General features: G+C 49.4%; 1 protein-coding gene across 1 annotated transcript in view; it reads left to right on the top strand.

Moving 5' to 3' along the window:
* The window catches only part of gprc5bb (G protein-coupled receptor, class C, group 5, member Bb), a 15,961-nt gene extending 10,338 nt beyond the window's left edge, over nucleotides 1–5,623 (top strand). Inside the window, exons 2-4 of the mRNA XM_036551513.1 lie at nucleotides 580–1,596; nucleotides 2,223–2,335; nucleotides 3,745–5,623. Of these exons, the coding sequence (XP_036407406.1) occupies nucleotides 582–1,596; nucleotides 2,223–2,335; nucleotides 3,745–3,789 (1,173 nt within the window). The 5' untranslated portion in view covers nucleotides 580–581 and the 3' untranslated portion in view covers nucleotides 3,790–5,623. The remainder of the gene's footprint in view (nucleotides 1–579; nucleotides 1,597–2,222; nucleotides 2,336–3,744) is intronic.
* Nucleotides 5,624–15,993: the final 10,370 nt, after the last annotated feature.

Below are 15,993 nucleotides of genomic sequence, written 5' to 3'. Positions count from 1 at the left end.
ATGTTTTTGAAGGCAACTCTTTCGTCTCTTTTTGTCTTTTCCTTTGTCCGTTTCTCTCTCCCTCCCTATCTCTTCCTCCCTTCCTTCCTCTCTCGCTGCCTCTTTCTCCATCTTTCATTCTCTCTCTCTCATTCCCTCTTCTTCGCTTCCTCTCTCTCTCCCAACATTCTCACCCTCATTCCCCTTTGTCAATCTCTCTCCCTCTCTTCCATTTTCTATCTCTCTTTCGTTCCCACTTCCTTTCCCTCACCTCCTCTTTCTCCCCCCAACTTGCTTTCATTCTTTCTCTCTCATTCCCTCTTCACTTCAATCTTCACGTCCCCTTTGTCAACCTAACTCCCTCCCCCTCTTTCATTTTCTCTCTCTGTCATTCCCCCTCCTTCACTTCCTCTCTCTTTCCCAACCTCTCTCGCTCTCGTTCATTCTCTTTCTTTCTCCTTCCTATTCCCTTTCCGCCACCTCCTTTTCCTCCCCTAACCTTTTCCCCTTGCTTTCATTCTCTCTCTCTCATTGCCTCTCCCTCACCTCCTCTCTCTCTCTCTCCCTCTTTTTCCCCTTCTCTCTCTCTCCGTTGCCCAGCGATGGCGTTTGGGGCCGTGCTCCTCTTCCTCCTGTCCCTGGCGTGCTGCGGCGGCTCCTCCCAGGTCGACCCTCCCCCCTGGGGGTGCGGCCCGGGCCTTCAGCGCCCCTACACGGCCCTGTGCGACCTGGAGGCGGTGTGGGGTGTGGTTTTGGAGGCGGTGGCGGGCGGCGGGGCGGTGGCGTCGCTGCTGCTGGCCGCGGCCCTGCTGGGCCGCCTGCGCGCGGTCAAGGAGGCGGAGAAGCGCAGCGGGGTGGCGCCGCTCCTCCTGCTCCTGTTCGGCCTGGTGGGCCTCTTCGGCCTCAGCTTCGCCTACCTCATCGAGAAGGACGAGCCCCTCTGCGTGGTGCGCCGCGCCCTCTGGGGGGTGCTGTTCGCCCTCTGCTTCGCGTGCCTGCTGGCGCAGGGCGTGCGGGTGGGCGGGCTGGTGCGGCGGGGGCGGAGCCCCGGTGGGGGCGCCCTGGCGGGGCTGGCCCTGGGGCTGACCCTGGTGCAGGGCATCGTGGCGGCCGAGTGGCTGCTGCTGACGGTGGTGCGCGAGGGCCAGCCGGCCTGCCAGTACCAGCCGCTGGACTTCGCCCTGGCCTGCAGCTACGTGGTGGCGCTGCTGCTGGCGGCGCTGGCGGCCTCCGCCCTGGCGCTCTGCGGGAAGGAGCGGCGCTGGAAGTGCAACGGCCTCTGGCTCTTCATCTCCTGCCTCATGTCGGCGCTGCTGTGGGCCGCCTGGCTGGCCTTCTATCTCTACGGCAACGAGGCGCTGGGCCGGGCCGCGGACTGGGACGAGCCGGCGCTGGCGGTGGCGCTGGTGTCCCAGGGCTGGCTGCTGCTGCTCTTCCACGCCATCCCCGAGGCCCACTTCTGCCTGCGGCCCCCGCCCAAGCCCTCCGCCCCCGACTACTTCGACACCTCCCAGCCCCCGCCCCGCCTGAGGGAGACCAGCTTCGACGAGGACCTGCCCCTGTCCCACCGGCCCTACATGGAGAACCAGGCCTTCTCCTTCGATGAGCACAGCGCAGGTACCGCTGCATTTATGGGGGATGACCACAGTCTAAATGGATGCTATATGTGATGAAAATCAGCTGATATTGTCGTTTAAAGACAGCTTAATCAGCAGTGCTAAAGACAGATGGCATACAGGCCATCAGGGGTTCATATCCAATTGTGTATAGGCATGCGCATGTATTTATATGTGTCTGTGTGTGTTTATGTGTGAGGGAGAACCTTCCATTGTGCCCAAAAACTGTAATTGTTTGTTAAAATGTTCATTTTTAAGGGCTCTCTTTGTCCTCTAACCCATTCAAATCAAACAATAGGCACATGTTGTTTCATCAATGTCATTCCAAGCAGGTTAATTGTTTAATGTGTAATATTCATTGTCTGTGTGTGAACCAGGTTAACGGGCCACACATGCTCCACTCAGTAGGGCTGTGAGCTCTGGCTGGTTATTTTGTCTATGGATTTTTTAAAAAAAATGTTTGTTTTTGTTAAGACTGCTCCATTTCGCTCATTTTTTAGATGTGTTGGCTGGCTTCTTTACAGTATGTATGTCAGTGTGTTTTGTGTGTGTGTGAGTATGGGTGCATGTATTTGTGGGTAACGTCCAGTGAATGCTGATGCGCATTTGTCTTTGTGCTGTTGGCAGCCCTGAGGGCGGGGGGATACCGCAATGGCAATATGGGAGTCCGCGCCAGCATCCCCTTCCGCAGTAACGTCTACCAGCCCACCGAGATGGCTGTGGTGCTGAACGGAGGCACGGTGAGCACGGTGTTCGGCTTTACACACTCACACACACACACACACACGCATGCGCGCACACACACACACCTACACACACACATGCAGACGCACACACACACGTATGCAGACGCATACACACACACACATGCACATACACACACACTCACACACACACACACAAACACAGCTTCATCTATAGCCTAGTGCTCCCTATCGCTGCAGTCTCTCTCATGACTGATGCCCCAGTGTCTGCGGGTCTGACAGGCCCAGTATTGTCCCAGGATGGATGGGGCTTTGTATGTTTGATGGTGGCTCCTCTCCAGTCTCCAGCTATAAATAAGCCCTGCAGACAGGGCAGGAGGGTCGCGGCAGGCAGAACCAAACGCTGTTCCAGCACTCAGGGAGAAGGTCCATTTACATCCACTCAATCAGCCCAAATGAGCCGATTCAGAGCAGCGTCAGGGCTGCGCTGGTGCTGAGCTGGCGGTGTGATGCTACTTCAGACACACACACACACACATATGCTCACGCGCACACTCATCCACACACACCTACATGCACAAAGACACACGCAAACACACATTTGCCTGTGTACTTACTCAGTCTGTATACAGACACATGAACCAGTGAAAATACAACACAAACATTTCACAATTACAAACCCAAGGCAGCACTTATGCACCTAGACGTCCACACACACACACACACACACACACACACATAGAAACGAACTCAGAGGCACAAACAATTCCTGCAGAGTTGTTACCAGGCAGATACCAGAACAGAACGTGTCACCTTCAAACAGCACACACAGGGATGCGTACTCCCCTGCCGTGCCCTATCTTTCTCCTCCAAACATCCAACACAGCTGTCCCACAATGCACTCCTACTCAGGGATCATCCCTGACACGCTGCCGTTGCTGGGGCAGAGGCGAGAGCGAAGGCTCCCCCGGGCTCAGGTTCATCAGTTTCTAACCCAAAATGATGAGGTAGGGGCTCTGGAGCATTCCAGGGTACAGGGTGTTAGTGCTGGAAGAGTAGCAAGCAAATAAACACACTGGTATATTGCTGCAGGGCTGCTGTCTTAGGTCTGTGGAGAGACAGCTCCAGGAATACACTGTATATAAAGAGAAATCATAGGAGTGTGGATTTATCCATTACGGTCTATATCTGGTGGCAGTGTAGCATAATGGTAAGAAGCAGGGCTTGTAACTAAAGGACCACTGGTTCAATTCCCCACTGGGGCCCTGCTGCTGTACCCTCAGGCAAGGCACTTCACCCACAATTGTCTAAGTAAATATCCAGCTGTATGAGTGGATAAAACTGTAACCTATGTAAGTCACTCTGGATAAGAGCATCTGCTAAATGGCAATAATGTAATTTAAAGTACGTCTGTGTCTGTCTGTCTGTCTGTCTCTCTCCCACAGATCCCCTCAGCACCGCCCAACTACACAGGGAGGCAGCTGTGGTGAAGACGAGGCTGGCGAAGAGGAGTCTGCCTCCGGGGAGAGCGGCGGGGTAGAGCGGGTGCCTGGAGCGGTGGGGTGATCCCACAGGGCTCCCCATGTTTTTGGGTGCCCACAGGAATTTCTCCAGAAGAAACTAAACTGGAGGAGGAGGGGGGCAGCCCTCCTAATCAGTGCTTCTGGGGCCGTGAGTGGAGCAGGAAGGAGATGCGGAGGGTGAGAGGAAGGACAAACAAGGAAAAACATAATGGCAGACTGGCTGCTTTGCACCTGTGTGTTCCCTAACATAAGAAGCAAAATATACATGGAGGATGAGAAGCATCTGTGATTCAAAAGGCTGGGGGTGATGTGCAATGTTGGATACTTTTTCGTATTAACGTTATACAGGAAATGAGGTCAGATCTTGCCCCTTCGTTAGCTTACAGTTACAGCTGCACGGATGAATTGAAATCTGAATTGATCCATGAATTCATGAATTTAAATCTGAAAACAACATTCTTAGCTGTCGTCATTTTGGAGTAAACCCGAATAATGTGTCACAACCAATGCCCAACAATGAAACTGCACATAACAGAAGCAGACATTCAAGTCTATTGTATTTTTATTGCATTTGCTCAGCAGACTCTTACCCGGAGTGACTTAGCATACAATTGTTACATGTTATCCATGTATACAGCTGGATATTTACTATCCAGAGCAGTGAATTTGTTTCCCTCTGTTGAGACAATGCAAACTGACCACCATGGAAAAGTGGATTTCTAGTTTGTCTGAGAAAAGTCCTGATCATCAACCTTTGACTGCTAAAGCAACTTTTGACAATCACTGCGAGGGTACAGTTCTTCTTCGTCTGAGCAGCCATGGGGGACAGACTCGGACCAGGTCTGCAATCTCACCTGAGTTTCGCCTCATGTGAACGGTCACACATCGGCCTGAGACCTGATCTGATCAGGTCCCGAGACATGTCTAAGGATGCTACATCTGCATGGCTTAAAGGAATCCACCCTCTCTCCTGCTCTGTGGGATTTTGTGCCAAACTTGGACCCATCGTTTCGGCACTGCATAAGGTCCCACTCTTTTAAAAGTAGACCCCTGAAAACTGACTGCAGCCCCCCCTTCTCCCCTCTCCCACCTCCTGCCTGTCCTTGGCGTACCCTCTGAGATGAACCTTAATGGAAACCCACCCTTAATGGAAAAGGGTGATGTGGCTGTCCACCTACCACTCCTTGGAGGGATGATTTTTTTCCCACCCCATAATCGAAAAATGTGCGAAGAGCTTTCCCATACATTCTGGCAACCGGGGACCCGGGATTGGACAGGCAGCGGACAAATGAACAGCTGGGCTGGCACAGGCAGTGGAAAACTGGCACCGGAGGGGACATGGAATCTCATGGAGTCATGCGGTGGCCGTCTCCAGTTTCTAATGCAGCTGTGGTGGCCTGCCCTGGGAAATACTGATGTTTGACATTACATATACACTGTGGGGGAGGTTGGTGGTGCATTTCTCTTATTGTTTTGTTTTTGTGAATGGGAATTTATCTCAAGTGTTTTTTTTTTCCCCTTAATGACAGGATGTGCCATGCTTACCCAGTGTTTGTGAGCTTTCCTACAGCCAGACTTTCCTACAGCCAGATGTGTCAGCCAGGTTTTCACGAAATGGTCCTCTCACTTCCTGTTTCCCATAATTCCTGTTTCCTGTAACAATGTCGCATGCCATGGATGACCTCCATAACTCTCGCCAACAAATGTTTTAGGGATTCCTAACATGCAGTAATAACAGGCAAAATAACCATGTTCAGCTGTAGTTCAGCACCAGATAGATGTTGTGAAATATGTTTTTTTTGTATGTTTTTTTTAAAAAAAAAACAGATTTACAGTAATGACAGATATGGACTGATACAGTGCAAGCTAATCATTGACTGTTTTTTTTTTTTTTTGACGTGTCACTGGATAGTTGATATATATATTGCTTTTTATTTTTCGCTTTCTTTGGCTTTTGTTTTATGGGAATCCAGTATTCTGGAAAATGTAAGCTACTTGATCAAAGTATATATCTTCACTATGGATGTGTTTTTAGACAATTTATGCAACTGTGATCATTTAAGAAATATTGAAATCTATTTATGTGAAAGAGCTCCAACACAGTTTTTTTTTCCTAGCCTTTGCCTATCTTGCCTACCCAGCCATGTGCAGTAAATCTGTAATTGCTGATAAAAAACCACGGTTTATATTTTGCTGTTAAGAGATTTGTGGAATACGTGTACATTTTTCAAAACGAGGTATTGGTGCATATATAGCCTATCAGGGTTGTTGTGTTTTGCACTTTAGGAGTGATGTCTAACCATGGCTGAGTTGTTGTGGGAGTCGGACAGAGATACAGTATCTCTGGGTCCCAGGGTGACACTCTCCCCCCCTGTTTGGGTTCAGATTGGTGGAAGAGTGAGGAGGGTGCAGCCAATGTCAGGAGGTGCTCTGCGGGCCTATGCTAAGAGATCCTCCCGGTGCCCTGAGGCAGTGTGGCACAGCGGCTCAGGAGCTGGGCTTGTGCCCTCAGGATCATAGGCTCCATTCCCAGATGGGCACAGCTGTTGTATGCTGCAGCAAGGGTCCTCACCTAGGTCTAAATTTATAATAGGACAGTATGTAAAACCTTTATTTATCTGTTAAGCGAACGATCTGGTGTGATTCAGACCTATACCATAGTGCTGTGCAGGTACTCTTCTAAAAAATGTGGCTGGCAGCCTTTGGCTTTTTCCCTGGAACTGTGGAAAAATCGGTTATGGTCAGTTACCTGTTTTGCAGCTACTGAATACCTCTGTATAGTATAACCACCCTCCCCTGTTTTAAAGAGGGATTGTTTTGATTGTTTTTTTAAGTGAAATATAATACTGTTTGTATTGTTACAAATGAGAATTTTATGCAGGAGAAAAATATCAGTCTGAATCATTAACAAAAAAAATGCAGAGGGAATCTCAGCATGAGGGACTCGGGCTAGGGAAAGATATTGCTTACTGTGCTTGGAGGCTTTCAGAGAGGAAAAGCAAACTCATCTGTATCACTGTTATCACAACATTTACAACATTTAAAACAAAGGTGTCACGAGCTCACGGGATGATTTCTTTTTTCACGAGCCCCCAGCACAACCAAGCCCCATAAAAACCCCTTTCTCCAGGATTGGACTTGTCCTTGGCCTCACACGCCCTTTGTATCTTGTGTCTGGACTGTACCATGGGAGACAGCTGATGGGGGGTGGTCCACAGCTGTGTCTGTGCAGTGCCACGGCATGCTTATAAAACACATCTTGTTTTCGTAAATAGAAAATGAGGGTTCCTCTGTCTCTGTAACAACCCCAGACGATCACGTTCAATAAAATCTTTGTAGTTTACACGTTGGGCAGTTTCTCAGTGCTTAATGCTGTCATGTGGCATCTGTCTCTCAATCTTTCTGTATCTTTCTCTGTCTCTCTCTCTGTCTCCATTTCCCTGCATGTGAAAGTGGGTGAGCCGAGGGCCTGCGAGGACGGTATTGATGGATCGAACACCAGTCCCAGTGTTTCAGCGCGTAAACAGCCCGGTGCAGCGCTCCCACCGCCACGTGATCCAGCCCCACTGAGGCCGTCACAGCAAAACCACCCCCGGGCCCCCGATCCATCATCCTCTGAATTAAATTACCCGTTCCATCGCTGTGCGAATTCATCTCCAGCCACCAATGCGTTCAGTTAGCCGTAGCGTAGCGCAGCACGTGCATCACCCCCTGGCTGGCCAGGGCCTGGGCTGCTGCCTCTCGTATGAGGCGGGCCTTATCAGTGAAGGCCTTTGCGGTTCTGCGCTAGCATGGCCCTGCTGTGAGGTGAAGTGCAGGGGTGTGGGCTGGGTATCCCTGTTTCTCACGTACTGACAGCCAACACAGGTCAGGACAAGCGAGAGGCAGGCAGCCTGTACTGACTGTGCAGGTGTGCCTCGCCACTGGGGTCAACAGAACATCACGTCACAAGCCATACAAGGACACTCTAACCGTGAGGTGACTCCACTGACCTTCCCTCTGGGGAGAGAGCGCTCATCGACCCGTCCCTGCCAGATCTGATTGGCCGGCGGTGAGATTCGGACAAATTGAAGTCCCCCGTCTGAAAAGGGGGGGGGGGAGGGGCAGGCGGGCTACAGCCACAGGACACTCTCTCACTGCCACACGCGCGCGACACCATCCAGGGCTTCGTTCCTGCTAATTCTGGATCCTGTTATCTCTCTAATTGGACCTCGCAGCTCTTTTTATTTTCTCCCCTTTTTCCGGGCTGAACGAGGGTAATTCAATTTCCTGACAAACAGGACACAGGGGTGTGGAAACGGGCTGCGTCAGAGCACTGGACTGGGCTGGGATCGGGGCTCCGGAATTAGGAGGGAAATGGCCTCTTTCATCAACCCATCAACACAATCAGCGTAGAAAAGGGGGGGGGGGGGGGGGGGGGGGGGCACTGGAAAGAATTTTATCTCCTGTGTTGGATCCTGAAAGCTCATAAACTCATGCAAGAAGCCTGAGTTCGTACTTTGGCAGTAATATATTTCAGAATATGTGCCCTACAGTTTGATACGTATTAAGAAAATATGCCTAATTTTTGGACATGATATTAGACTGTATGGTGACATGTATAACTTTTCATATGGATATGATCAGTCAGTTGAGAAAGTGTTTAATGTTGCTGACAAAAACGGAGAGAACATACAGTAGCTTTATATGAGACTGAGCTGCAGTCGTCTGCGCAGTCAGGCACTTTGTTGCGGTCATCTGGTCACAGAGATGCGCAGTTGGTGTCTGTGCTGAGGTTATGACAGTGGGGCTGGCAGTACTGTGCAGTCCCTGAGCAGGTGGTCTGCGCAGACACCTCTGAGAATCCACCTCAGCCCCTGATCTGAGAGCACCAAAATGCAAGTCACCACCACCCCACTGCGTTAGCTCGCGTCTGCAGTCTGCTGATCTCAAGGCAGCGCGGAGCAGGTCAATTTAGAGGAACACGGTTCTTCCTCTGGTGGCCTACGACCCCGGACAGGCGACATGTGGGAGCCGGGTTTGGGGGAAACTTCAGAAGTTGTTCTGTCGGTTCCCTGATAGTCGATTGGGCGAATGGGTATCACTTCGTGCTCTGACCTAAGATACGTCTAACAGCTGGCGTTGACACCTTGTGTTTACGGTTAGAGCGGCGATCCGAAGGTGGAGCTCTCCCTCGCGCCCAGCCCCACCTCGGGTTTCAGATTACCGCTGAGCTCCACTGGTGCTGAGTTCTGTTCATTAAGCAGAAACAAGCAAACTGCCACTTCAGCAGGAGCTGCTCCAGCAAACTCTCCCCTAGTCGCCCCGTGCTTCTGAATCACTCTCTCTCTCTCTGCCTCTCTCTCTCTCTCTGTCCCTCCACAACAATGCCCAGCCTCTCCTGTGCCGCATCTGTTGTCTTTGTTCTTTAGAACATAGTGTTGTCCCGCAAACAAAGGTCAGGTATGTACAAGTCCCAGCAACCCATGAAAAAAAAACAAAAGGTCTGTTCAGCACTCAGTGTGTCATGTGTGTAGCGTGTGCATGTGTATTCAGAGAGCGCGTGAATGACCAGTGATCCAGTGACCTGTAGAGTTCGGGCTCTAATGGTAAACCCCGTGCTGGAAGTCTCGTTTGGGGAGGACTCTGGATGTGTGAAAGGGAGCCGGTTGCGTGTGTGGGTGTGTGCGCGTGTTTTGAGTGTCTACGTGTATGTGAGTGTGTGTGTATGTAAAGGGAGCTGTGACCCTGCCCTAGTGACAGCTCTCGGCTGCCATGCCCGGAATCCTGGTCTCTTCCAACATTCCGGAGAGGGCCTGCATTCCCAGCTGCTGACTGTGACATCACCACCCCCCTCCGCCACCTTCCATTACACTTAATTTGTCTTCTTTCTGTTGATGCTTGTTGCCTCAGCAATGCCCCCCCCCCCCTCCCCCTTCCCCCTAACTGCCCACCCCTCACTGCTGTGTGAACGGCACACGCATATCTGCTCGTGCTTTGTGCTACAGAGAGATACAGAATCTCTGCTCAGATCTGGGCCCGGTGCGTCTGAGGCCTGGTGGCCTCGTGATAGAGCCGGGCCTATTGTGACTTGCAGCCATTGTCTCCATGAGTTTTCCATCTCCGTCTCCGCCGCTGTGTTTGTCCCCTCTGAGTGAGGCGGTCAGGATCTCCTGTTCTTTCATCTGTGCCACACAGCTTCTGCCCTTCTGTGGGGTCACAATGCCCTCTCTGCTGTTACAGTGACATCGTCGTTCCAGGAGAGGTCAGCCAGTGTTACTGCCCTTATAGGTTCTCACTGCAGCTACTTTGACACTGACAGACACAGTGATACTCACAGCAACAAAACCCCACTCACACACAGAGCAACTCTCACACACGCACACACACACGCACACATGAGCAAACACACACACAATTACCAGATCTAGCTCAATGACCGGGCCTGAATCATCAGTGAGCCTCATCTAAGTCCAAAATCTACTATTTCAACACACAGGTCACTACGATCTCAATACGAATCAATAAGAATCACCTTAAGCACGGACTCTTGGTCCCCAGAGATGGCTATCAAATCCTTTCGGACTTCATCTTGAATTTAATCGCTAATGGTTTCTCGTCCCGCTAAGAGAGCGTGCCAGGAAATCCTGAGCAGGTGCTGGAGTATACGCTCCTCTGCGTGGAAGCTGCTTCATCCGATTACCCTCCCACACACCCTGGGTTAGTAAAGGATGCCTCACTGTGTCAGCGTGGGATTCCGAAAGGTTTGCAGCAGATGATGTTAAATTACTGTACGTGAACACAATGGGTCCCTGGCTCTCTCTTTCTCTCCTCCTCTCGGTGCGCGGCTCTGAATATGGGTCTGTTACATAAGGGGCCTAGGCTCTCCTACCTCCATGGTGATTATTTAATGGGTGTGATGGTTAATTCAGGAGGTGTCAGAGAACAGTCCAATCCCCCTCTGGCAGAGAGAGATACCGACAGAAATGTGGGCAGATGGGAGAGAATATTCATCTTTTTTGCTGTGTGTGTACATGCATGTGTACAGTATGTATATGTGTGTGGGTGTGTGTGTGCACGCATGTGTAAATATGCATGTGTAAGTATGTATGTGTGTGTGCATGCGTGTGCATGTGCATGTGTACATTTATGTTCATTGCGTGTGTGTGTGTGCACGTGTGTGTATATGCATGTGTATGTTTGTGCATGCGCATGTGTACATTCATGTGTATTGTGTGTGTGTGCGTGTGTGTGTGTGTGTGTGCACGTGTGTGTATATGCATGTGTATGTATGTGCGTGTGTATGTGCATGCACGTGTGAATATGCATGTGCATTTATGTATGCATGTGTGTGTCCACATATCTGTGTGCAGGAGAGGGGCTGAGTAGGAAAAAACGGTGCTCCAATTTACTATTAACCTTTGTGTAGGACAGGCTGGGCATAACAAATATACAGACATAAACGAGAGAAACATCACACAGTTTGCAGGCCAGAGACGAGCAAAGCCTGGCTCTGTGTGCTCCCTGGTGGCATCCTTCTCAGATCAAACGAGCCTTTGCCAGCAGCACAAGAACACTGAGAGTCGCGTGTCCACTGTGGCCCTCCCTCTCTCTCTCAGAGCGAGCTACTCTTTCATTCTGCCACTTCTCCTTTTTCTCTTTTTTTTTTTTTTTTTTCTTTCACCGCACTGACTACAGCGAATCAATATTTTCCCATCCACATATTCCACTTACTGCACTTCTGAGATCAGGCCCGAAGCCTGCGGCAGTCAGGCAACGAGAAGCAAGAGAGACATCAGAGGACAGCTTCGGAGACTGGCTCTCAAAGAGCCCCCGTGACCGGAGCAGGAAGTCAGATATAGGTACCACCCCCGGCGTCCTGGCACCGGCCAGACCCCGAGCCATTGCCCGTGCCCCGCGGGCACCCCGAGAACGCCCGGAATCCGTCTCTGTCGCTGTGTAGGGGTTTTATCTCATGGTGCACAGGAAACACACAGGGCGCGGCCCACGTGCCAGCACTGCGTCACCCTTCTTTTTTCCAAACGCTGACTCAGCGTTCTAACCCTCCCCTCCATGTCTCTCCCTGCCCTGCTGCTAGACTCCGCCACTCTGTGTCATGGCGATGACATCACGCTACTCCCATATCCTCCCTCCTCGCACGAGACCCACCTCATCCTAATGTCCCTGATCAGGACTTCCGAAACCTCGGCGCCCCTGGTTTTCCTGCTGCTCACAGCCTACTTCAAACCTAACACGCCTCTCAGATCGCTGTCAGATTTCAACTGTTATTTTCATTTAAGTTGAACTCCATACAGTCAATGATGTTCTCCATAATGCCCCCCCCACTCTCAACATGTGGCTTTGCTCCAGTTTGAGCACCTAGCCTTTCCACTTGTGCATTTTTACCCTGTTTGGGGTTGAAATCTACTCACCCCTCACAATCTATGAATATGGCTTCTTAGCCATACGAGCCTGCCTACTGGATGGCAGGCAGTAACTGTGAAGTCACAGAGCTGGCAGAGCCTCTCACCATCCAGATCTGAAAACATTTACCTGTATTCATTTGGCAGATGCTCTTATCCAGAGTGATTTACAATAAGTGCATTCAACAGGGTTGGGAAATTTAACTGCAAAGAGGATGCAAAAAAACATTGTAAAACACCTGGGGGTGAAACGTGCACTGGGTACTGCCTCCATGCAACAGCTTTAATCATGAGTGGGAAATCAGTAATTTATGTATTTATGTTTTATTTATATATTAATATTAATGTATTTATATTTAAACAGAGTAAAAGGGAGATGGGAACCCTGACCATATGCGTTGATGTATCTCCACTTCAAATTCAGCCTGGTCTTAACAGGAGTGCATTATGCACACCATGCTGTACTGCTTCTCTCATCTTCAGTCCTCAAAAATGGTCGCATGTAAACCCCCGCCCTTGTGTCAGGTGCAAACAAGAAGGTTCCCCCCCCCACCACCCGACACAACTGCAAAACATTATCCTCACCATGCTTCAGGTTCACAAATTATAATACTGTACACCCACATGTTTGTGTCTCAGATTAAAGCCTGAATCACAAAGCTGCCAAAAGGGGAGGGATGTCATTACCCCCCCCCCCCCCCCGCCCCCCCGCCCCCCCATCCCCTGATTAAAAAAAAAAACACTCCCATCATGAATGCTTGTTTTTGCAGTCAGGGCTACATCAGTGTGCTTACATAATACTGCTGATGAGAAGGAGAAGAGAGGAGATAGAGAAAGACAGGGAAAGGGGGAAGGCAATAGCAATCATTCTCTGTCACATACACAGACCCACACAGACACATAGGCACACACACGCACATACACATACTCGCATTGCCACAACTACACATCAGCGCTGGCCTGTCATTTGCACCTGACTACTCCCCGTAGGCCACAGCATACTGCAGTTACTAGGAACATGGGCTTGAAACCAGACAGTTTCACCTCTAAATCCCTGGTGGGGCACTGCTGCTGTGGATTACCTCAGTAAAATATCCAGCTGTATAAATAGATAATATGTAAGGTTGTGCTGCTGTATGAAGATCACCCTGGGTAAGGGCATCCGCTGTGCAACCAAATTCTAATGGCCTGTCCTTGTCTCGGCTCAGGGCAGCTGTGAGCTATACTGCCAGCCTGTCTCTGGAGAAAACCAGTGCCCCCCCCCCCCCCCCCCCCCCACACACACACACACACACACACACACACAACCCCAGCCAAGCCTTGATAAGACCCCAGAACAATGCGGTGTGTTCGTATAAAACAGGCACAGGGCTGTGACATAAGGTCACTACTGCCCCCTACAGTAGGAAACAAAAAACAAAAAATAAACCCACATAAACTACATGTATCCCTTCCTCCCCTAAAAGCATCTCTCTCATTTCCTGTAATTAACAAAGTGACCAACCACCATCAAGGCACCCTAAAATAAACTAGCTTTTTTCCTCTACATTGTGAGTCTTATCCAATGGGATGACGGGAAAATGTTTTGTTTTTGAATTAGCGCTGTGGAGAATGCTCAGAATCTCATTAACGATGATGGCTTAATCAGGAAGACATTGCGCGTTGCGCATGCTTTCCCAGTCCCCTGCCACAGCAGCCGGTTGCTACTCTGGCCTCTGGTGCTTGTCTATATTTAGCATGGGAGCACTTCAGATTTACCCACGCAGGAAGAGGAAAATTAAAATCATATCAATAATAGAGTGATCATGTTAGACTACATGGCACGGTACCGCCAGGGGCTTTGCAACGTGATTCCTTTCACAGCCGTTATTCGAAGACTACTGATTGCACCCACTCATCTTCCGATGCCGCATAAAAAAAAACAAGAGATGCAACCATGTGTTCATCATATATATGGGGAAGATGTATATGGAAAGACTCACAAACACACACACACACACACACACACATACACACATAGACACTTGCAAGCACAAATATGCACACACCCGCACATACAAACACACGCATACACAAAACATACCCATGTACACACATAAACATAGAAATACAAATATTGTACACATACACACATTGTGTCGCCATGAACATAACTGCAATAATATGAGAACCTGCCGGAAATGGAGGTAGTAGAGAGTTGTTTTTCAGCCTCTGTTTTATGCCTCAGCTGCTCATCAAACTGTTACAAAATCTGCAGGCAAGCACCAGCGTGTGGCTCTGGCTGTAGTGTGGAGGTATGACTGAGACAGGGGGATGAGGGTTCAAATCTTGGCCAGGTGCTATTGTGAAGCAGCGCTGAGTCAGAAACTCCACCAAACTCCGGTAAGTTACCTCTGTACCCAACAAACGCAGGAGAGGATAGCAGGAGCTTTTCACAGTGAGCCAAATGTGAAAATCATATGGTGTAACATAACCACCTCACCAGCCACACTGAAACATGTCTCTAAAGGTACAAAAAATGCAAGCTACTGGCACACGTGATATTTTTCACTCAGCAAATCACATGACAGTGCAACATTAAAGCAGCTGGAAAATGGATGGTGGAATTCCACCGATTTTATCCAAACACCTCACAGGCACCTCATCAAAAGCAGTTGTGCTCTGTAACAGACTCCTGGTCATTGTGGGACAATGGCAACCTGGTTCTGAGCTGCAGGACTGTACAGACCAGGTGCCCAAGTGTGTGTGTGCGTGCGTGCGTGCGTGCGCACATATGTTGTTGTTGCTGTAACCCAGAGTACCCCCAACTGTGCAAGGTGAGAGGGTTGAACTCATTCAGTAGTCAGCTGTGAAGCAAAAAGGGGGAGTAGAACTGTCCAAAATATACAAAACACGGACTGACAGAATGGTTTTTTTTTTTTTAACTTAATTCGACAAGATTTCATATTAAGAAAAATATTTCAGTTTATTTGGCTGGTTAGACAGTGCTGTAATGTGGTGAAGTTACCACAGCTACTTTAGCAATCTCCAGTATTAAAGACCGGGCACTGCAGGCAAACACGCGTGTCCCAAACACATCCAATGACAAAAAGTGATTAGTATAGTGTGGAAATTATTTATTAGCGTTGCACATCATCACCGTCTGATTTTCAATTTCAATTAATTTTTTTGGTATCTTAAAGAGGTAGCTATGGACTCCAGCCGCCCCTTGAGTTTCTAAGGAAGTGTAAGTATAATCATTTCCGGGTTACGACGAAGCGTGCCCTGTGTCTGCACGTGAAAGTAAGAGATCGTTCGGAAAAGGAGGTAAACATTCAACATTATTGTCAGATTCGATCTTCTGACACTGTGTTAAACAGTAACCTTTTGCGCGATACACTTTTTAACAAATATAATTCTGGTGGATGCGCTAGTGTTCTCTTGCGCTAGAACTCGATGGAAAAGAGCGTTTATTGAATACATGTAATGTAATGTAATATTGCTATCCTGACATAGCCGCAAATGATGTGATAACTGGCTTTAGTTGTTTACCCAGGCTTTGCAATCCATTGTTTCGACAAGCACAGCTAGTTAGCTCACATCTTGCTAGTAAGCTTAACGTTTGCAGGTACACTTTTTTTTCTTCAAGTATAGGGTGTTAGTTACATGCATTGGAGGAAGAAATTTTAGGTGTATGAGGGTGTTAACTTGCTGCACGCTGCGTGGAGGCCAAAACAACTAAATGTCTCTAGCCTGGCTAAGTAACCAGTCTTTTTGAGAATGTGATGTT

The sequence above is a fragment of the Megalops cyprinoides genome, chromosome 1, assembly GCF_013368585.1.
Source record: "Megalops cyprinoides isolate fMegCyp1 chromosome 1, fMegCyp1.pri, whole genome shotgun sequence".
Classification (NCBI taxonomy): Eukaryota; Metazoa; Chordata; class Actinopteri; order Elopiformes; family Megalopidae; genus Megalops; species Megalops cyprinoides.
The sequence above is the reverse complement of the archived record's forward strand: the minus strand, read 5'-3'. Positions and strand labels throughout refer to the sequence as shown.